We start from the raw sequence: 24,609 nt of genomic DNA, 5'->3' as shown, positions 1-24,609 counted from the left end.
CCTGCGTCCATACTTGGACTGAGAGCATCATTGTCAGCCTCCTAAAATCTATAGGGAGATTCAAATTATCCCCAATACTATATACACCCTCCACCTTGTCATACACCAGCCAATTTCAGCCTGTTACATTGAGGTGTAATCTCTACTGGGCCTGTGACAATAGTTCAGCGTCCTCAAATCTCTAGTGAGATTCAAATTCTCACCAATACTATATACACCTTCTACCTTGTTTTACAATACCATATAGTTGGTGGTTTTTTGGGTACATTTTCACAAAAAAGAGGAAGCATGGTGGAAGAGGCCGTGGAAGTGGGCGGGGGTTGCCAGCTGGTCCTGATAGTGGTGGTGTTGGTGGTGCATCTGTTGGTAGTGGCAAAAGCACAATAGCACCTAAGGCAGGAGGTGTTGAGCCTGCGTCATCATCTGGCTCCACAAGGCCTCGAAGGCTCCCTTTTCTGGGAGTAGGTAAACCGCTTTTAAAGCCGGAGCTTCAGGAACAAGTTTTGGCTTACATTGCTGACACAGCCTCCAGCTCTATCGCCTCCACTTCTGAAGTTTCAAAAAAATAAAAGCACTGAGTCGTCAGTGGAGGCTACTGGTGAGGAACAACACCTTTCCTTGTGTCCTTCACCCCTACCAAAAGTGAAGGATGTGGCAGGCCACACTACAGATTACTCCATGGAGCTCTTTTCACATACCATGCCTGGGTTATCAAGTCAAATCGTGAATTCCCCAGTCCAAGATGAATCTGACATGGATTGTACTGATGCACAGCCACTGCTAGATTTTTCTGCTGGCACATTCACTCAGAGCACTACATTGTCCTCGCAGTGTTCTGAGGCAGAATCAGACCCTGATGAAACTCAGGTGCCCCTTCCCACACACTATACCACCTTAAACGGTGACACAGAGGAAGGTGCACATGACATTGAAGAGGAGGTGATGGATGACCCAGTTATTGACCCAGATTGGCATCCATTGGGGGAAGAGGGTGCCGCTGCCAATAGCTCAGAAGAGGAGGAGGAGGATCCGCAGCAGGCAAAGACATCGCAACAGCTGTTATCTGGCAGAACCGTAGCAGTCCAAAAACAGGTTACAAAAACCAAAAGAGTTGCAGGACAGCTTGGCCAGACGGTCAAATTAGCACAGCGTTTAAGGCCTCAAAATGTCTTTCATAGTAGGAAGAGTGCAGTGTGGCACTTTTTTGAATAAAATCCTAATGATCAGGCAAAGGTTATCTGTAAGAAGTGCGCAAAGACCTTTAGCCGAGGGAAAAATCTGAGAAATTTGAATACCAGATGCATGCTTAGACTTTTAACCAACCATGCACTTGCAAGCGTGGACGGACTACCAAATCTCACGTACCACATGTGCACCTGCTCCGAATGAAGGTAGTCAGCAACGTTACATCGCTTCCCCCACTGTATGCCCACCGGTTAGCACACCACCTGCAGCAAATGTTGAGGTGTCGTCGCAAGGGCAAAGCAGTCATGGAATCACAATGTTATTGCTACGAAAGACTGAATCTAGGCCATCAGCAACACCACCAACACCATCACCAACCCTCTCTCAGTCTGCCATGTCCACTGCTCATTCCACTATATGCAGTTCTCAAGTCCAGCTCACCCTACCAGAGACTCTGAGTAGGACAAGAAAGTACTCATCCTCTCATCCGAGTACACTGGCTTAGAACGCCCACATTGCCAAACTAATCTCGTTAGAGATGATGCCCTACCGGTTGGTTGAAAGCAAAGCATTCCACGAGCTCATGGCCTACGCAGTACCACGCTATGACCTACCCAGTCGGCACTTCTTTTCATGAAAAGCCATCCCAGCCCTCCACATGCATTTGAAAGACTGCATTGTCCATGCACTCAAGCAATCAGTGAGTGGAAAGGTGCACCTCACAACTGATGCATGGTCCAGTAGGCATGGCCAGGGCCGTTATGTGTCCATCACTGTGCACTGGGTTAATGTGGTGGATGCAGGGTCCACAGGGGACAGCGGTGGTGGGACAGTGCTGCCTAGCCCACGGTATAGGAAACAGTTGGCTGTAGGCGTTCGACCCTCCTCCTCTTCCTCCAGAAGCGAAAGCTCATCCACAGAGCGCAGTCGCACGAGCACTCCTTCCGCAGATGCCAGTGTTGCACACGGGGTGTCCCACCATTGAACAGTTAGTGGTAAGCGTCAGCAGGCTGTGTTGAAGATGATGTGTTTGGGCGACAACAGACACACCGCGGAGGTACTGGCCGACTACTTGCAGCGACAAACTGAGTCATGGCTGGGCAGTCTACATCTTGAGGCAGGCAAGGTAGTTAGTGATAACGGCCAGAATTTTGTGGCAGCCATAGCCCTTTCAAAACTCAGACACATACCTTGCCTGGCTCACACCTTGAACTTGGTGGTGTAGTGCTTCCTCAATAATTATCCGGAGTTAACAGCCCTGCTCCATAAGGTGCGAAGACTGTGCCCGCACATCCGCCGATCGCCCGTACACTTCTTTCGTATGCAGAAGCTGCAGCGATTGCTCCACCTTCCCAAGCATCGCCTAATTATCGACGTTGCAACAAGGTGGAACTCCACCCTGCATATGGTTCAGAGGCTGTGCAAACAGAGGCAGGCTGTAATTCATTTGTGGGAAGATACACGGTCAGGCGGTTTGCGGGCAGACATGGAGTTGTCTGGTGTGCAGTGGTCGAAGCTGAAAAACCTCTGTAAAGTCCTTCAGTGTTTTGAGCAATGCACATGGCTGGTAAGCGCAGATGACGCCATCATAAGCATGAGCATCCCACTTATGCGTCTGCTCATGTCAACTTTGACGCACATTAAGGAGCAGGCGTCTGCAGCCGAGGAGGAGGGAGGCCTTGATGACAGTCAGCCATTGTCTGCTCAGGGAAGTCTTGTGGATGAGGTGGAGGAAGAAGAGGAGGAGGAGGATGTTGGGGATGATTATTTAGGGGAGGAGGATGCTTCTCAGGGGGCAAGACAAAATGTTGGCGTGGCAAGGTCAGGTACAGGGTTTGTGCGTGACTGGAGGGATGTTGATTTGCCAGAAAGTGCTCCTCCACCCAGCACTCGCAGTGCATCATTGAGACCTGTAACTTTGGCCCACATGTCTGATTATGCCTTGCAGATCCTAAAAAGGGACCCCCGCATTGCCAAAATGATGAACGATGACGACTATTGGTTGGCCAGCATCCTGGATCCATGCTATAAGGGCAAATTCCAAAACACCATGCCACAGGAGAACCTAGAGCTAATATTGGCTAACAAACAAGCAACTCTGGTAAACCGTTTGTTTGAGGCATTCCCAGCACACAGCAGCGGTGATGTTTCTCCCACGAGCCGTAGGGGGCAACATGGAAGAGGTGTTCGTGGTGCACACAGCCGAAGTGGCGTTGGACACAGGGGTTTCATGACCATGTTGTGGACTGATTTTTCAAGTACCGCTCACACAACTGGTAATACTGCATCAATTAAAAGTGACAGGAGACAGCAGTTGTCAACTATGGTAACAAACTACTTCTCCTCCCATATCGATGTTCTCCCTCACCGGTCATTCCCCTTTGACTATTGGGCCAGTAAACTGGACACCTGGCCTGAATTGGCACAATATGCCTTACAGGAGTTCGCTTGCCCAGCTGCTAGTGTGTTATCTGAAAGAGTCTTCAGTGCTGCTGGCTCAATCCTGACAGAAAAAAGGACCCGTCTGTCGACCCAAAATGTTGATGATCTAACCTTCATTAAAATGAACCATGCATGGGTTTCAAAGGATTTTGTCCCACCTTCCCCTGCTGACACGTAGGTTGCCAGAAAAATGGCTCGCTTTTGTACTCCTTTCCCACGGACTTCTCCAATTACTCCATTTGCAGCTGCTGAATGTCCAACATCAACATATGCCATTTTTTCCACCTCCCTAACTGGGCTGCCTCCCCCCACAAGGCCGGGGTCACCACCTGGCGCACGCACCCGTGCGAGTGCCGTTGCCCTGGACAGGTGGGTGGGCCCACTCTTGGGCAACGGCACTGGCACAGGGTCCCTCATAATACAATCAAGTGTCTCTGACGGTGGGGGTGCACACCCGCCGTCAGACACACCGGCGTACTATGAGGGGCCCTGTGCCAGTACCGCCGGCCACGAGTGGGCCCCCCCTGCTTGCTCAGGATCACAGCACTTGCAAAGTTGAAATACTTACCTCTCCCTGCTCCACCGCCGTGACGTCTTCCGTGTTTCCTGACAGTGACATTCTGGTCAGAGAGCGTGATGACATCACATCTGTACGCCCTCTGTCTAAACAGTCCAAGTGCAGTGAGATGGAAGATGGGGATGACAAGGAGTCCAGACTAGTACAGGGATTCCCTAGCGAGGAGACTTACTTATTTGTTTTCAATGTTGGGACAGCAATTTTTGGGGAGCACTATACTCTGGAGAATGATATATGAGGCCCACCATACACTGGAACATTCCAAAGGTGGACATCAGACACTGGAGCAGCATTTACAGGGCCCATTATACACTGGAGCATTAGAAATGGGGCCCATTATATATGGAGCATTATTTGGGCCCATAAGACTGTGGAGCTTCATCCATGGGGACCAACATATACTGTAGCATTATGTGGAACTCATCATATACTGTATGGAACATTATATGGGACCAATGATTCCGTATGGAGAAATATATGGGCCTCATTACTCTGTATAGCGCACTATGCGGTGCCCATAATACTGTATGGAGTAATATACTCTCCGTTTTTGGAGCTATTGGAGAATTTAAAATGGATATCAGTCATGAGATGTAAAAAGTGAAGTATTTTTCATTGTACTATACCGCTATTTCTCTGCCCTATCAGAGGATCATGAATTGTGGCATGTGTTAAAGGAGCCCAGTGACACTCTTTGGCCCTGAGCCCACAAAACTCGCCTGACCTTAACCCCATAGAGAATCTATGGAGTATTGTCAAGAGGAAGATGAGAGACACCAGACCTAACAATGCAGACAAGCTGAAGGCTGCTATCAAAGCAACCTGGGCTTCCATAACCCCTCAGCAGCGCCACAAGCTGATCGCCTCCATGCCACGCCGCATTGATGCAGGAATTGATGCCAAAGGAGCCCGACGAAGTACTGAGGGCATTTACTGAACATACATTTCAGAAGGACAACATTTCAGAATTTAAAATCATATTTCAAGCTGGTGATATAAAGTATTCTAATTTACTGAGATAATGACTTTTGGGTTTTCATTGGCTGTAAGCCATGATCATCAACATTACCAGAAATAAACACGTGAAATAGATCACTCTGTGTGTAATGACGCTATAGAATATAGGAGATTCAGTTCTTCAATACAAAAAGTGAAATAAATTAACTTTTTGATTATATTCTAATTTTGTGAGAAGCTCCTGTATGTGTCTCACACAGAGAATGATGACTTCTGTACAATGCACTGCCTCTCCATGCAGCACAGACTTGTATTAAACACCTCCCACTAAGAGCATGAGATGATGACATTATTCAATATCTGCAGAGCTTGGATGCTTCTCTTTTTAAGTAAAAGCTTCTGTCTTGTCACCACACCCCACCAGCCAGATATACAATATGACAAAGATTTTTTGTCACATGCAACAACCAGAACTTTCCAGAAATCTATGCAGCTCTTTTAATGTTGCTGTTGGCCTCTTGGCTACCTCCTGCACCACTTTTCTACTTGTCTTTTCATCAATATTTGACGGATGTCCTATTTTGGGTAATGTCCCTGTTGTGTCAAATTTCAGCCGCCTCTCGATGACGTCCTAACAGCGTCCACGGTAGATCTAATGTCTTGGAAAATGTTTTTGTCCCCTTCTCCTGACTGATAAATTTCACCAATGAGATCCCTTTGCTGTGTTATCAGCTGTTTACAGACCATGGATTTTCCTATAAAATTCAACAAAGAAAATGTCAGGGAAATTTTACTAGAACAGCAAAACTATATATGGGGTTAATCGGAATTCTCGTAATTGATGGTGGCCGTGCATTATTTAACCATAAATATAAATGTGACCGGCTAATTCTGGGCAAAACCACATCCCCAATTATAAAAAGGCGTTCACCCTTATGCAGTCACATTGGTTTTTGTATCATTGTGTTCCTAAAAATGATTTGTTTGATTTTTTTTTTACAAATTTGTCCAGAGTATGGAGGACATTAAAGGTGGAAGCGGATTTATTGACATGGCAAGAACCTGACAATATTACAGGGATGTGTTGTGTATGAGTATATATATATGTATGTATATATAAAAGGAAAAAAAGGAAAAAATATAGGCAGCACTCAAATTAAATGTGAAAAAAAGTGGATACTGCACGTACACACATACATGTATCCATCATACATACTGTATCTATTTGCTGTTATGTAAACACAGTCTGATACATTGTATCCAGCATTAAACCCTGAGAAACTAAAGAGAAAAAAAAATCACAATTTCCTTAGATTACCATTGGGACTGTCGGCATAAAAGAAGCTCTCCCTGCACAGTGGTTGGGAAATATCTGCATGAATTGTCCGTGTGGGAAAGCAGTAGGAAGGAGAAGTTTGGTAATGACTTATGTAGACAAGTATAAAAAAAATTAGTTAACCCCTTGTGCCTGTGTAAAGCAAATTGTGTGCCCTTAAAAGCTTATCTTGTGACTTAAAGGGGGATTCCTGTAAATGATCACCAATAAGTGGGCATAAAATCTCAGCAACGAGACCCCTGGACCTGTTTCCGTGTATACCAAAGTGAGCCAGGTATTCGAAAGTCCAGCATGTAATACCGCATATCACCAGCAGTGGCCGCTGCATAGTCCTGACCCTTTTATTCACTCTTTATTGGTTGCCTGCTTCCAGTATAAACGGGATTGTCTTCAAAAAAGTTGCACAAGTTTTTTTTTTTTAAAAAGACAAGCTTACTATTTTCCAAAAAAAATTAGCACCCCTCCACTCCTCAGGTTGTGTCTTATACTGTAGAATTTCATTGAAGTGAATGGGACTGAGTTGCAATACCCCATACAACCTGTGCATAGGTGTGGCGCTGTTTTTTTTGAAAGCAAAGAGCTTTTTTTTTTTGTTCTAATCTTTGACAACCCCTTTAATGCAGTGTCATCACCAGGATTATGCCTCCTAGTATTTTTTTTTTTTTCCATGCCCTTTACCCCTCATTGTGCTGTCATATGATGATTTTATTGAATTGCACTGAAAAAAAAAATGAATTGTTTGCTAATCCGCCCCCTTTGCTCCAGTGTCCCCGTGTTTCCAGAGACATAAGGCAGGATTATTGGGAGTACCCGAGGGCAGGGTGCCCCCTGTGACCCATATATAACTATGCACAATTAGCGGTAATGCCTGTGATTTATTATAGTCACAAACCCTCTGCTGTAATAAAGACAAGCCCCGGACTGTAATAGATGGAGTGTAATAGTGTAGCTGGCAGCCGGGAAGATTAATTATGGGAGACAACTGACGAGGTAAACAAGCCACACACAGTAATGATCGCATTAATAATACTGCCAATTATAAAGCCGCAGCGGGGAGCGCGTACAATGGTGAATTAGCGTTCAAGCAAATGAGCAATATACTAAGACGCGGGCGGAAGATATGATAAATGGCTAACGGTGAGACGTGAATCGTTGTGACTGTGCCCAAATGCTGCTCAAGTAACGATTCTGTTCCGACTCGTTAAAGGGACATCTCTATTATTTGATCTTCATAAATGCTATATTAAGTAACAATTTTTAATCACATCCAAAAATGACATTTAGTACTATTAAATCATTGTATTGTGCGTTCTATATAAATAAATTATACAAAAAAAAAAAATAAAAAAAATTTGAACTTGTAATACTCTTCCTGGCCACATGGTGTGCCAAAGAGCATTAGCAACTACTATTTATACAATGGTGGAATGAATACTATCAATATCATCCAAACTGAACACAGTATAGTGGCACAAACGTGTCTCCTATCTATACTTAGATAGTGGACCAAAAGGTAAGCAAGAATGGAGTCCAGAATATAATAAAATTACAATTTTTTATTACTAATGACCTTATAAAGATAACAGTAGGTATTTTCGGTATACAGAAAATAGAGGCAATGGCGCACAGTGACAACAGATGTTTTACATGTCCGCAAGAAAAATACCAGGTATGAGATACCAGATGCATTGATAATGATAAGTGTTCAAACTGTAAAGCGCTGCGGAATATGTTAGCGCTATCTAAAAATAAAGATTATTATTTATTATTATTGTCTTAGTGGCAATCAATATTGGTATATGGGTAACAAATAGACTCAAGGATACATTATCAAATGCCAAAAGGTCCGGTAACATAGGCCAACAATGAGTTAAAAAAAAATTCCCCACTAGTAGGATAGATTGGTGTGCCATGATATTTAATGAAGCAAGCAATCACAGCAATAAAAGTCATGGCTCACACAGGGTAACACATCATGACCTTATAAGACTGACCAGGGCAAACCCAATGGAGAAGAAGGAATCTTACCCATAGTAACCCGTATGCAGAAATCCAACGAATGGCAGCCCCGACGCGCGTTTCGTGTGGGCTTCCTCAGGGGAGCTGTGACTCTTTGTGTGCATTAGCGATATAGGAGCATTTAATGAGACTAATTGCATCCAGGTGTACAGGGGTCGTCAACCGGCAAATGTGTATGGAGCGGGTTGCGAACCGGCGCATGCGCGTTGTGGATCAGTGTCTGTGCTGACATTGTTTCCGACACTCGCAGTGACACGGCAGGCAAGGGGAAATCCCCGGTGATGTCAAGTGCCCGTGAGAGTCACAACTAAGTGCCATCGGCAATGACAACGATCACACAACACACTGCGGATGCGCCCGACCCAAACTCCATTTTGGAAAAGGACAGAAGCTCTGGAAACAATATCAATACAGGTAAAACTCTATAAACATATATAAGTGAGGACAGTATCAAGATGGTATACTAGGGTGACCGGATCTCATATGGGGGGGAAAAATGTCAGAATCTTGTTCGTCTGGACCCCACAAAACGATTCCCCTTTCCAGATATTGAGAGAGCCAAAATTTGAGCTCGATCAAACGACGTTAACCCGTGCCGCTCGTCGCTCAAAGTTTGAAAAAATCCAAATTGAGGTATTTTAAGATTTAGGTATTTTGCATAGTCTGTTAGACTATAAAGAATGTGACAACAACATTGCAGAAATAGCCCTGACCAAATTTTCGACCCATTTGTGGTATTTGAATGCAGAGTTGGTGGGATTATCGTTTTTTGATCCCACCATTACAGACAATGAAAAGTTGTTAATGGCTAATAAATTGGTCAGTAGCACAGATGAACCATCAGAGCACGCTAGGGTTGTAAATCCAAAAGTTAGGAAAGAAAAATTAAAAGAGGTAGGAAGTAACCGACTTTAACGACCTTCTGACAAAAGATGAAGAACAAAAGCAATATGTCCTGCAAGTTGTAAGCAAATGCCGAGCATTATATTCTGACGTTTCAAAAACTACTTTAACAAAAGCTCTAGAATAGATTAGATAACTATGTAAAATTATCACCTCATGTAGGTTAGCGTGCTCTGATGGTTCATCTGTGCTACTGAGCAATTTATTAGCCATTACCAACTTTTCATTGTCTGTAATGGTGGGATCAAAAAACGATAATCCCACCAACTCTGCATTCAAATACCACAAATGGTTCGAAAATTTGGTCAGGGCTATTTCTGCAATGTTGTTGTCACATTCTTTATAGTCTAACAGACTATGCAAAATACCTAAATCTTAAAATACCTCAATTTGGATTTTTTCAAACTTTGAGCGACGAGCGGCACGGGTTAACGTCGTTTGATCGAGCTCAAATTTTGGCTATCTCAATATCTGGAAAGGGGAATCGTTTTGTGGGGTCCAGACGGACAAAATTCCGACATCGATTTTTTGCGGTCACCCTATGGTATACACATAAGGACCCACCAACTATCAATATATTAAAGTGAGAGTGTGCATTAATGTGACAGGTGCATCAACAATACAGAGTGACAAGGTCACATTAATATAGAGTACAGTGCAGTGTACATATAAAAAGTACATCCCTGAATGTATCCAAAAGGGACAAAAAAGAAAATATTCACAGATCATGTTGTCATGATCCCAGTGCAGGTTTTTGAGCTGCACGTCAGGGGTTAATGTCTGGAGCTCAGTGCAGGTTTTGACCTGCACACCTGGGGTTAATTATTGTGGCCTCTTTTTGGTTCTGGGAGAGCTTCTTAAACCCCTGGGAAGCTCCAATCCCTGCCAGTTATACTTTTGCCTTTGGCCTAGTGTGCTGACCTCTGTGTGCCTGTGCCTGTTTGTTGCTATAGCTTGTTTATATGGTTCTGACCCGGTTCTGTTTCCCGTTGTGAGTTTGCCTGTTGATTCTGTACTGCGTTATTATCTCTGTGTATGACTCATTGCCTGTGACCTGACTACTCTCTGCTCGCCCCTCTTGTACCTTGCAGCTATCTGTGTGTATGACTCATTGGCTACGTCCTGACTATCCTCCCTGTCTATGCCCCTTGGTAACTTTGTCTCGCAGTTACCCTGCTAGGAATTCTCTTGCAGCTCCTAGCTCTCTGGAGTTTAGGCCACGCCCATAGCAGTCACGTGCTTCAGGTCCTGCTGCTCTGAAGTACGCAGCTACTCGACTGCTGCCTGCTCCACAGGTATCATTGAGCACAGTTCGCTTTACTCAGGACACGCGCTATGGCTCAGTGAGCAAGTTCAGTGCGGTGTTCCTGACACATGTAATATAAATCAAAAAATAAGGATAAAAAAGAATATACTGTATATATTAATAAGAAGCATACAATTATAATGCAAGTAGCATCCACCGCAGGTGATGACGATCATATTCTCATAACAATAGTCCGTGGGTGATGAGTAGGGTCCGTATGAAATAATCATCCATTTCACATATTTCAACAGGTAACAGGGTGCCATGGGATATATTCCCAATCTCAAATGTAATGCTATAGGGGTTCTCAAGTCAAATCATATATATATATCCCTTAAAAATGGTACTTTATTGTTTAAAAACCACAGATGTGGTATACACCAGAAAAAACGTGACTAGAGATGAAAAAATAAAAATAAAAGTGTTCAAACAAAATCCATACTAAGGTGACACCTTGGAATCCCTCATATAAGACTGAGCTGTAACCTGCCTGTCCGCGGAGGTTGGCACCCTAGGGGGGAACGTTTTGGCGCCCCCGCTCAACGATGGCTGTCCCTAGGGGCCCTGATAAGCCCTACCACCACTAGTGGTCCCTTCTACCCAATCCAAAATAAGGGAACCCCTACTTCTAGACAGAGACCAAGCTGCTCTATAGAGGACCCTGTGTCCCAAAGAAAGAAGTTAAAAAATGAATAGAACACATATGGCATTCGGTGGTCAAATTTAAGCAACAGACATCATAATGGGAAAAAGCAGTTGTAAATAGTGCCTAAATCTCATGTATAAGATATATTGATAAATGAAAAAGGCACTGACTCCAATAAGTCATAACCCACAAGACGGCCTAAAGCTGTATCCCATTGCTGTATGTATACAAAAAACGCAGAACTGCCACAGCTATACTCATCTGCATTTTCTGCCACCTGCCAACAAACAGTTAACGCCTCAAATAGCTATTTGCACCATTATGGGACACAAGATATCGCAGCATCGGGCCTCCTGATGAGCCTAATAAGGCGAAACGCGTTGAGGCGTTAACTGTTTGTTGGCAGGTGGCAGAAAATGCAGATGAGTATCGCTGTGGCAGTTCTGCGTTTTTTGTATACATACAGCAATGGGATACAGCTTTAGGCCGTCTTGTGGGTTATGACTTATTGGAGTCAGTGCCTTTTTCATTTATCAATATATCTTATACATGAGATTTAGGCACTATTTACAACTGCTTTTTCCCATTATGATGTCTGTTGCTTAAATTTGACCACCGAATGCCATATGTGTTCTATTCATTTTTTAACTTCTTTCTTTGGGACACAGGGTCCTCTATAGAGCAGCTTGGTCTCTGTCTAGAAGTAGGGGTTCCCTTATTTTGGATTGGGTAGAAGGGACCACTAGTGGCGGTAGGGCTTATCAGGGCCCCTAGGGACAGCCATCGTTGAGCGGGGGCGCCAAAACGTTCCCCCCTAGGGTGCCAACCTCCGCGGACAGGCAGGTTACAGATCAGTCTTATATGAGGGATTCCAAGGTGTCACCTTAGTATGGATTTTGTTTGAACACTTTTATTTTTATTTTTTCATCTCTAGTCACGTTTTTTCTGGTGTATACCACATCTGTGGTTTTTAAACAATAAAGTACCATTTTTAAGGGATATATATATATGATTTGACATGGGATATATTCCCCCATATTTAAATTGTCATATAATAAAAAATGTTCCATAAGAAATATGTAGAGGATATTCGAAGAACTGCTGAAAAATAAAAACAATGAAAAAGATAATGCAGAATTAAAATATAAGCACCAGGAAATGCGGAGCTCCCGAAAAACACAAGGAGGGGTGCCAAACAGGCGCACAGGGTCTATTCATAAAAATGAGGAAAAACGTAACTGTTCATTTAATCCCGCTGGTGTCATGGTACCCACTGTGGTAATCCAGCGGCATTCCAACTGAGCCAATTTTTGTTTCATGTCAGTAGGTTTGCAAGTGCGCGTAGTCCAATATTTCCACATTATTCATTTCAAATCTGCAAACTAATGAACAACTTTTTGCAGTTCCAGCCATAAGTTCTCCATTGAATCTAGTTCTGGGCTATAACTCCAACTCTCTTGAACATGACAATTGTGATATTTTTTTTTTCAGCTTTGACTTTTGGTGGTTGTCTAGTTCGTGGAGGAGTTGACTTCTTAGGTACAGTTCTCTTGTGGACTGCAGCAGGTTTTCTTCTGAGATTATATTTGTACTTTGCTGTCTTCGCCATACCTGCTATCTCACAAGCCTTCCAGGACCTTTTATGGAGTCTCCACCAAAATGAATTATTACGTGAATGGAGTAATTTTGAAGGTGTAACATAAGAAAAATTTTTAAAAAACTTGCATATGAAAGGTAGACTTACCAAACCCTGACTGATGCACTAGCAGGATGCAGCAGGCCTCCATTAATAAAGGCTTAGGGCAGCACAGGTGCAAGCCACTCAGGAAGACAGCCAGTAACCAAAAGAAAAAAAAAGGAGCTGGCTGCCTAGTGGGAAAAATGCACACAGGTAAGGCTTGCATAGGACCCAAGTCACACAGATCAGTGAGGTGCAAAGTGTCTGAACAGCCTATTGATCACGCCCATAGTATTAGCAGGCGGGCTGCTCAGCACTATATACATGCATCACACAGAAAAAAAAATCATTGGAGGTCTGCTGCATCCTGCTAGTGCATCGGTCAGGGTTTGGTGAGTCTACCTTTCATATGTAATTTTTTTTTTAATTTTGAAGGTGGCCTGATTGGAATTTTTCCAATTATTTTGTGTTTGACCTCCCTCACCTTTACATACTGTATGGAGAAGACTCTATATAGCTGTCATTGCCCATTATAAATTGCATAAGTCTCCTGCTATATTGGTGGATGCCAACACCTTTGGAAATGTGCGGGCAGAGAATTTATGTACAGACAGTTATGTAAAATTCAGAGAATTTGTAAAAGGAGTTATTTAAGGAGACATAAAAAAGTTGGATGGTGATGTAGTTGTATCCGGTTTCTTTTAAGTTCCTACCGCCTTGTTCTTTGATACTTGATCTGTAAACTTGTTTGCCGATAATCGTTTCCCGTTTTCCGTCTTTATGATGAGACATACTCATACTCGGAGAGTTATTTCATCCCTGATATTACATTTTCCCATGTGAGATGTTCAAAAGCCAAAGATCTCCTCTAAGGGCCGGCACCATCATCTCTCTGACTTTGAAAAATACAGTATATCATAGGCCGAGACAGCAACAAGATGGATATAAACGGTAACACTGATATTCGAGGATCCGGGGCGCACTCGCGGCATGTTCCATCATTAAAATCTCGTGTTCTGTCTCTTTTTTTTCGAGTTCATGTGACTATGACGAATGAGATGGGGAATTGTCTTGGAGTCGAATCCATGTTTTCATTACGCAGGCTTCGAACATGAGAGAATTATTATCTCCGACTCGGAATGCATGACAAGGTTGCGTCATTGAATCAGCGCAAAGCTGTGTTTCTCCTGTCGAAGGTCAAACTAGGAAGGAAAGGAAGGACGTCTCTCATTACTAGTTGTCCTTTTAGCTCAACAGATCCAAATTTCTGTGCTGTTTAATTTTACAATATACGTTTATTGAGATGGAATATTTCTTTTAACATACAAGGGTCTATAAGTCCTGCACACGGGGTGGAAGATTCGTTGCAAGGGGAGTTTTCGAAGTGAGTTTCTCTTGTGTCTTCATTGCCTTTATTTGCTCCACATTTATCAACACGATGTTTGGTAAATTTGGAACATCTTTAGATTAAACAATGTTTTTTTTTTCCCCACATTTTGCACCATCATCTTACTGGAGTGAGAATTAAAAAGTTGTGGCACCAACTTTTTAAATAGCTGAAATTTATAAATTTAGGTTAACGTGACCCTCAAACCTAGCACTGAAAGTTACTGTAGATTTGTCCTGTATGGTCATCCTACACAGTGACCTCTATTTGCCTTCAGCTATCTCCTCCACTAAGCTCTTGAGCTTCGTATTCCTGCATCCAAGATGGCGGCCACAGCAGAATGGACAGCACAGTGTCATGTCTGAACCATGACTCCCCTACTTCCTGGCTGTTGAGTTCCGATTTACTAAAGCTTCCAAATAGAGAAGAATGGATCAGGCAAAATTTGCCCGTTCCCCTGGCATTTCCCTGGAAATTTGATTCACAAAGAGGTTGTTATAGAAACTGAATGTCTTTTATTATGCTCTATACTCTGGGAGCTGTCTACATGCCAGAACATAATAAACATAAGTTGTAGATAATAAAAAAAATAATTATACTCACCTCACCACTAAACTGTCCAGCCCAATCACTCTTAACTGGCCCCTGTCAAGTCTTGGCAAATCTTCTCATCACCACGAATTGAAACCCCGGGCTTCTTCTTGCAAGGCCATGATTTCCATCTCTGATGAGGAATTAAAAAATTTTGGGGCACAAACAGGCGTAATGGCATGACGTGCACCTTTCATGCGTATGCTGGGAAATTCAATGCTTAGTGGTGATAAGAAGGTACACTGAGGACTGGATGGCGATGGTGAAGAATGGAGGTTGGAGAGGTGAGTGTTTAGCTCAGAATAATTATTTTATTCATTTTTTAGCTTTTTGACAACCCTTTGGGGTTCATCAAAATGGTGATCAGCTGACTGCCATTTCGCTGAATCTGCGTAGAGGCAAATTACAAAAAAAATAATCAGCATTTTGGTAAATATGAGTTTTTGTAATATTCAAGTAGAATTCATTTCCACTTGATCATATTTGGTGATCTCTATGAATTAATTCACCAGTGTAACCTAACGTACCACAAATCAGCAAAATGCAAATCAGGCGAAATCTTTCATCAATCCTGTAACTAAGATCATGACCTTTTTTTCATACAGAATATTATTTAATAGTCATGTAATATCATAAATGAAGGTTGAGGACAAAGCTGCATATAATGGATTAATCAACAAGTAGAGGACATGGCAGCTTCTAAAAGGTTAATCTATAAAAAATGGAAATAGAGTAACAGATCCTTAAGAATTAATATACAATAGGGGCATAGCTATTTTTAAAGCGTTCATCTGAGCACCTCACTACATACATACAGAGCCCACATTTCTAATTATAATTATTTTAGAAATTGCTATATTTTGGTCTCTGTTTACCTTATGAAGTTTCCTAGTACGGGAAAGGTCCTCATTAACTTTTCTACAGTTTTGAATCTCAAATATGGCATATTTATTTAATATTTTTGGTGTAAATTCCATTTAAATTTTTTGAAAAATGTTTAGTACAACACATGTAACTGGAATTTTCAAATCCTCATCTACATCCAAAATGCAATAAAAAGAATAAAAACTTAAAATGTTGTTAATTACCACTAAAGAAAATGAATGTTACATTTTCTGGTATTAAAACCATAGTCAGTAGGGTAAAAAGTATTTTTAAATAAGTTATAAAATAAGATAAAAAAATATTTTAAAAAAATGTCAAAATAAAAAATGCCAATAAAAGAAGCAACTTAGATTGAAAACCTGTGATTTCCTTAAGAACATCAGAAAAGGAAAAAAAATCACTTTTCCAGCTGCATTTGACATTAATTTTCCTAAAAATGTTTTTCTAATAAATAATTTTAATTTTATCCCCAAACTTGTATTTCTACAGTATATCGGTAGAAATGTGGATATTAAGTCACATTTTCAGACTTCCTGTAAAGACTTCAAAAATTGGTCTTTAGAACTCTTTTTTTTTTTTTTTGCTGTTACTTTCTATCCGTAACGCCAACACTTATTTAAAACAGCTGGATATTAATGTCTGCTATTATGCTTTTTTTGTGCTTGTGTCATAGTGAAACTGCCAGAACAGGTAGTCAAAAAGGAAAGTGGGAGAAATGTCAGCATCTGTGTTTCCTGTCCATTATCTCGGAAAACAACTTTCCCAATGGGGCATAATAATATTTTTTCCATTATCCAGCTTTTTGGAAATTCCGCAGGGACAAATCTGGAGCTGAAATCTTGGTTCAACACAGTTTATGGCTTAAATTTGGATTCAAGAGAATCTCTTCGGGAGGTCCAATTTCTGGCAGAACAATAAAAGAAATTAGACCTCTGGCACCAGTGAAGTTTGTAATCAAGGAATGTAATTTGTTTTAAGAAAAGTAGAAAAATATTTACAACATGTTTATGGTGTAAATTAGGACCCTATACAATACGACACGTAGACCCGTGACTATAGAACAAAACTGTATTCTAGATAATTTGTAGTTTTGTTTTTTAAAAGTCAAACATTTTATAATTTGTGTCTTCACTAGGAATAAAACCTTTACACAAATTGTAATATTTAGATTTTATTAGAATTTTAACTCAGTAAATGATAATACATAAAAAGAATAAAAGTTGACATGACCAGTTTCCGATGGGAGTAAAAGTCCTTTATCTTCAAAAGTAATTTCCGAAAATTATCTCCGAAAACAACTTTCTCAATTGGGCACAACATAATTTTCCATCTTTTAGAAATTCCATGGGGACAAATTTGGAGTTCAAATCCAGTTTGGACACCGAACATGGGTTAAAGTTAAGTTTGAGAGAATCTGGGAGGTCCAATTTATTGAAGAATATCCAGGGGAAATTCCCTAAACTTTAGACCCTTGGTGTCACTGAAGTTCAGGATCAGAGAATGTAATATTTTTTTCCCATAAGAAAAATATAAAATGTTATGCATTGTGTTAATGCTGAAAATTAAGACCCTATACATCGTTACATATTTGGTCCCATATACAGTATGGTCAGAGATATTGATTACTGTCAGTTGTGATCGGAACACATTTGAGAGGGACGGTAATGAACTGGAAGTTGTTAAGGACTTCAACCACCTACTTGGATCAATGATCACTCAAGATGCAGCGACGACCTGAAGTCAATAGAACAGTTATGGGCAAAGCAACAATTAAGTTTCTGGACAAGGTCTTCAAACCAAGGAACATTTCACAAGAAGACACTGCTCGTATAGTTTGGTCTATTCTGTAGTAACATATGGATACTAAACCTGGAAGAGAAAGAAACAAGACAGAAGAAGAATCAATGCCTTTGATATGTGGTGTTGGAGAAGGATGTTATCAATACCATGGATGGCATGAAGAACAAACAAATCAATTTTGAAACAAATCAAGTCAGACATGTCACTGGTAGCAAGGATCACCAACCTACGACTTGTCTATTTTGGGTACATCATATGAAGGCAGCAATCACTGGAGAAGAATATCACGGCCGGAAGAAACAAGGTGAAGAGGAAGACCAGCAACCTGGTGGCTTGATACAATCAAGACAACGGCAGAGATGACCCTCGTGGACCTAAAGGGGCATACACATGATCGATCTTCGATCAAGTCGCCATGACTCAAGACTGAGCTGAAGGCCATTAAATAATAGAAAAAATTTTGTTAATGGCCACTGTGTGAATGTACACCTACACATTACTCTTTTTTCAACATGTGTTCCAGCTCATTTCTTTGGTGTTGCTTTATTTTTTTTGTACATTGTACATACAGGGTTGTGGATCTCCCTTTTAGGGCTGTGCATTTAGTTGATACAGCTTTTCACGGCCGGGTGTTTACACAGTCAGGTCTGGGTCCTGCTCTGCCCGTATATATTGAGGCTTGTTGGCACATAAAAAGGTTTTACTTTAGAGATAGGAGCATCCTGAGACAACCCACAGTTGGATTATATTCTTTTAATTTGGCGATGAAGACTCGGCTCGTACATAGTTTGGCCTTTCTGTGGTAACATATGGATGCGAAACCTGAATGATAAAAAAACAAGGTAGAAGAAGAATCAACGCGTTTGAAATGTGGTGCTGGAGAAGGATGTTATCAATACCATGGATGGCAAAAAGTACAAACAAATCAATCTTGGAAAAATCAAGCCAGACATGTTACTGGAAGCGAGGATCGACAAGCTACGACTTGTCAACTGTGGACACATGAAGAGAGCAATCACTGGAGAATGACCCAGACATGCAAGGAACACCAAGCTACGACTTGTCAACTGTGGACACTGGAGAACTACATCATGCTCGGAATAATAGAAGCATGAAGGAGAAGAGATAGACCAGCAATCCAATGACTTAATACTATCAAGATAATGGAAAAATAAAAATATATAGTAACTTATAGACCCCTGTCTGTGGTGTAAAGTAGTATTATACAAGCTATTTTTGCATTTTTTTAATTTAACTATTTCACATTTCATAAAAATGTATCCTCCTTTAATTTGTGTTTTTATTGGAAATATGATTTTATGCATAACATTAAGAATTTTTCAGTAATCTTCATAAGGAAATAAATAATACATTACGGGAAAAAAGTGACATGGCCAGTTCCTATTGAGAGTAGAATGGGTGTCCTTCATCTTAAAAAAAAATTTATGACCATCATCTCCAAAACAGCTTTCTCAATGTGGCGCAACATAATTGTTTCTATTGTCCAATTTTTGGAAATTTCTCAGGGAGAACTCTGGAGTTGAAATCCTTGGCTGGACAAAAACGTATGATTTAAACTTCCTCCGAACTCTATGTTACCCACAGACTTCTAGCACCAGTGTGAAGTAAATGACGAGAGAATTTTCTTTTCTTTTTTGGGGGGAGGGGGGAATTTTAAAGCCCCACTCAGGTGAAATTTTTTATTTGCAGATTTGTTAGAGATCATGTGTGTAAGTTCAATGATGGTAGTTATATACTCAGTGGTCGCCGTCTCCTACCGTTTTCAGCAGCGCTCCTGCATCCCTGTATTTGTGACTGCCGAATCTCACAGTGGGTTCTGCGTGGAGGTCACTTTTTGAGGTTTTTTTTATAGACTCTAACATTTAGAAAGTGATCTCCACCCCACACGGTGAACCAGTAATGTACAGATTGCGGTAACATGACGCCAAAAGTGGGGCTTTAAGCCTTGTGGGTATGGTATAAATAAGATCCCGTTGATGGTTACATATAGAGTTTTTTTAATTGCATTTTATTTTTTGAATTTTATAAAAATTGGACCTTTTATGATTTGTGTATGTTATTGGAAGTAAAACTTTACGCATAATATGAAATATTTTTTTGATCGAAATACAGTAATATTAATGCATTCAAAGGAAAAAAAAGAGAATTCCATCTGAGAATAGAATTAATTTATAGTCACTCATCTTTCAATCCATTATTTTGATACATCACTTTTCCAATGGGGCACTACATATTTTTTATTATTTTTTTTTCATTTTTTTTTTTAAATTAATCAAGGAAAAATTTGGAATTGAAATCCTTGTTGGACACAGCTCATGACTTAAACTTAGGTTCAAGAGAATCTATTTGGGAGGTCCAAATTCTGGCTGAACATCCCGAGAAATTTACTAAACTTTCAGTAACGTCTTGACCTCTGGCACTAATGTAGTTGATCATCAAGAGAAGCCAATTTTTTTACATAGAAAAAGTCAAAAAATTTTATGTATTGTGTTTGTGTTGTAAATGAAGACTTAATGTATGGTTACAAGTGAACCCCTGGCTACTTCTGGTATAATACTTTATCAAAGTAGTAATTTGAAAAAAAAAAAAAAATTACCATCTTAATTTACGAAAAGTCATAATTTTATATATTGTGTTTATTTTGGAAATGAAGATTTTATACAAAAGTATTTAAAAAAAAAAGTTTTCAACCATATTAAAGTAATAAATAATAGACTGAGGGAACAAAAGTGGTCCTGGTCCATTTCCCAATGAGAGTAGAATGGGTGTAATGAAGTGGTAGCCAACCCTCATCTCCAAACCGCGGTTGTTATAGTTGGATAGGAACCTTTCTTCCAGGAGAGATTTTCGTTTGAACCATTAATCACAATTTTCAATAGTTAATACTGTTCTTTTTTTTTTTAACCAAAAATATGATATTTTCATGAATTATCTTGATCTGAAGGTTCTGATGTGTGCACTCGGGGGGGGGGGGGATGATGTCAGGTCATTTATCATTCGCTCTTGAAATATTTCTGAAAACTCACAACTCCGGGCCAAAACTGAAAGTTTACAAAAATCGCTAGATACAAGATAGGCTTTAACTAAAGAGCAGAGATGAGCGAGTAAATTCTACTTGAATTTTACAAATATTTTTTTTTTATTCGCTTCCGCGTGGATTTGTCAAAAGGAACCTTGAATCCTGAACCTTCATCACAGAATAGTAGAAATAATTTTACAATGCCTTCTGGTGGGAATACATGGAGAAATCCAGCATACTACCGACACACACGTTACAAAAGCTAGAGATTAATACTGCATTAATGTCTTGATTTATGAACTTTTTGTAAAACTGCTGCTACTAATTTGTAACTTAAAGAGGAATGCTCACCTCTCCTGATATATTTGGTTTAAAAAAAAAAAAAAAGAAGAATATAACAAATTCTGGAGACTCTCTTTTTAGATCTCTGTTGTGACGTTCCTTTGTTATCCTTCCTAGAAATGTATGAATAATCTGATGTAAAGTAGTTTTGTCCATGGTAGTCTAGCAGCTACCACAGATTTGCTTTCTGCTAGCCACTCCCGACTAGCCTTTCTCAAAGGAACCCTGACTTTCATCCTTTAACCTCCGTACAGAGTTTTGGACTTACACGGGGCCCCTTGGGTTGGGTCCACAGAGTGGCTGCTGGCTGGTTGAAGGGGCCAACCCGTGTAAGCTAGATCAAAACCAGAGAAGTAAAAAAACTAAAAATCATCAAATAAAAAATTAAAAATCAGACAAAAAGCCCATTTTTCCTGGAAAGTGATCAATAAGAATGGGGACAGAACTTATATCTTCATAAATGTATCTGGCAATCATTTGGCTGGATTTTCTCTCTAAGACGCTGACAACCCTGTGTTATCTATACTGGATGCTGACAATTTATTTTTTCTTTTATTGCAAATGTTAAAAATGTTTTTGTTTTTTTTATTTTTAGGTGATATTTTCCATTTGCATGGCTGTATGGGGACTACAAGCCGTAAGACAGCTTTTCAGCACGAAACCTCAAAAACAAGAGTGAAAAGTCAGAACATGGTCAGACAGAAGACGAAAGTATTCTATCAAGAAACACAATACAACATTTTTAGAAATTGAAAATACTCTTTGAAATGACAAAACCGGCAGAAATAGTGACATGTAAAAGTGATTGCATAATATACCAAAATAAAGAACTTATTATAAATCGCATCAACAAGGAAGTTCCGATCTGAAAATCTGTTCTTAACTGTATATAGTCTGTACAAAGTAATTCTATATAATAAAAAAATTCTCATTCATTTTACACATAATCTCATTGTATTTACTGCGTCTAGTAGATTTACAATTATTCTTTGGTTTTTCCATATAGAAACATAATATATAATCTTGTCCATAGGAGCAGTATTATAGTAGTTATATTCTTGTACATAGGGGCAGTATTATAGTAGTTATATTCTTGTACATAGGGGCAGTATTATAGTAGTTATATTCTTGTACATAGGGGCAGTATTATAGTAGTTATATTCTTGTACATAGGGGCAGTATTATAGTAGTTATATTCTTGTACATAGGGGGCAGTATTATAGTAATTATATTCTTGTATATAGGGGACAGTATTATAGTAGCTATATTATTGCACATAGGGGGTAGTATTATAGTAGTTATATTATTGTACATAGGGGGCAGTATTATAGTAGTTATATTCTTGTACATAGGGGCAGTATTATAGTAGTTATATTCTTGTACATAGGGGGCAGTATTATAGTAATTATATTCTTGTATATAGGGGACAGTATTATAGTAGTTGTATTATTGCACATAGGGGGTAGTATTATAGTAGTTCTATTATTGTACATAGGGGGCAGTATTATAGTCGTTATATTCTTGTACATAGGAGCAGTATTATAGTAGTTATATTCTTGTACATAGGGGCAGTATTATAATAGTTATATTCTTGTACATAGAGAGCAGTATTATAGTAGTTATATTCTTGTACATAGGGGCAGTATTATAGTAGCTATATTCTTGTACATAGGGGCAGTATTATAGTAGTTATATTCTTGTACATAGGGGCAGTATTATAGTAGTTATATTCTTGTACATAGGGGCAGTATTATAGCAATTATATTCTTGTACATAGGGGCAGTATTATAGTAGTTATATTCTTGTACATAGGGGGCAGTATTATAGTAGTTATATTCTTGTATATGGGGGGCAGTATTAATAGTAGTAATATTCTTGCATATAGGGCCAGTATTATAGTAGTTATATTCTTGTACATAGGGGCAGTATTATAGCAGTTATATTCTTGTACATAGGGGCAGTATTATAGTAGTTATATTTTTGTACATAGGGGCAGTATTATAGTAGTTATATACTTGTACATAGGAGCAGTATTATAGTAGTTATATCTATAGTTTGGAAGTTTCTTACAAACACGAAAACAGTAGAATCAATTTGCTGAACCTGTCACACCCAGAGTGCAAAAAATTATCTTGCAAAGCGTATTAGGCCAGATATAGAGAACACTCCTTTATTCAGAATCCGGTCCATCAGTTGAAGCTGAGGAAACTTTCCTCGGATTGGGAACAGGATCTGGGGATTGAAAACTCATTACTGTTATCATACTCATTATATAAGCATTTCTTAGGATGGACTATTATTGCCATATAATTGGGCTGTTATTAGTAGTGTTGAGCATTCCGATACCGCAAGTATCGGGTATCGGCCGATATTAGCTGTATCGGAATACCGATACTTAGTTCCGATACTTTTTTCATATTGAATACCGGAATCGGAAGTTCCCATAATGCTAGGAGCCCGCTCGATTTGATTCAGCCAATGGGGATCCTCAGAAGTGTGGGCACATCCTGTTAGGCATGAGGCATGTTAACTACTGGCATGGCTGTGATTGGCTGCTGAAATGATGTCACTATAAAAACCGCTGCAGCCGCCATTTCTGGTCACTCTGCTGTGAATTCAGTTAGGGACAGGCTGCTGTTGAAGACTGTGAGGGACAGTTAGAAATAGCGGTCATCCAAAATATCTATTGCTCTACCCAGGCTACATAATTCACCACTGTAGCATTTTTGTAGCCCAGCAGCGCTGTTTTAATAGCTGTCTGCAAGGGCTGTGTGAGTGCAGACCCACGCTGTGTAGTGTGTCCTGCAGGCACGTCTGCTTGTAGGCCGCCCAGCGTGTGTCTCTGCCTCATACACATTTTTCTTTTATTGTTGCTTTTTTTTTCTCCTGTATAGTGTGCTTCCATACGTATCCATATACGTTGGTTGCAAACACTAAAGGAGTGGACAGCGGAGCCTTTCAGCAGCCTTTCAGTGCTATAGCCCATTTCCCTGCACTGTTTTTGGCTGTCTGATAGGTCTCTCTGTGTGTGAGTGCAGCTCACGTTGCAGTGTGTTCTACAGCCACCGCTGGTTGTAGTCCGCTCAGCGTGCGTCACTGCCTCATACATAGTCCTTTTTTTGCAGCTAATTTAGCCAGATTTTTGCTCCTATATTAGTGTGCTTCCAACCGCATCCATTGTCAGTGGTTGGTTGCAAACACTATATAGGATTAGATAGAGGAGCCTTTTTGCTGGCTTGTGCCCTTCAGGGCCAGCCAGACTAGTATCACCCTATTTTTTGGAGCCTCATCAATTGCATTGTAGGTTAGCTTCCTGCATTGTAATCGCTCCAAAAAGTTTGTGATACTATAGCTTTCAAACTTTGGTCACATCCTTTTCTTTCCCCCCCCAAAAAAAAGGAAATAAAGTTCACCAAACACTCCACTTTACAGTTGTCTAGGCCACATTAGATCATATTAAAGTGTAGTACACACACTCTTAGCCAAATTAGTGTTTCTTATACTGGTTAGCAGGT

The 24,609-nt window shown here is 40.3% G+C and overlaps 1 protein-coding gene across 2 annotated transcripts in view; it reads left to right on the top strand.

The window, feature by feature from the left end:
* The window catches only part of AGMO (alkylglycerol monooxygenase), a 259,763-nt gene extending 237,722 nt beyond the window's left edge, over window positions 1–22,041 (top strand). For both annotated transcript variants that reach the window (XM_073582133.1, XM_073582134.1), the window contains one exon: window positions 21,690–22,041. In XM_073582133.1, the coding sequence (XP_073438234.1) occupies window positions 21,690–21,773 (84 nt within the window). In that variant the 3' untranslated portion in view covers window positions 21,774–22,041. The remainder of the gene's footprint in view (window positions 1–21,689) is intronic.
* Window positions 22,042–24,609: the final 2,568 nt, after the last annotated feature.

This window comes from Dendrobates tinctorius, unplaced genomic scaffold (genome assembly GCF_039654945.1).
Source record: "Dendrobates tinctorius isolate UK_male_01 unplaced genomic scaffold, ASM3965494v1 ptg000070l, whole genome shotgun sequence".
Classification (NCBI taxonomy): Eukaryota; Metazoa; Chordata; class Amphibia; order Anura; family Dendrobatidae; genus Dendrobates; species Dendrobates tinctorius.
Note: the sequence above shows the minus strand (reverse complement) of the source record. Positions and strands in the feature narration are given on the sequence as shown.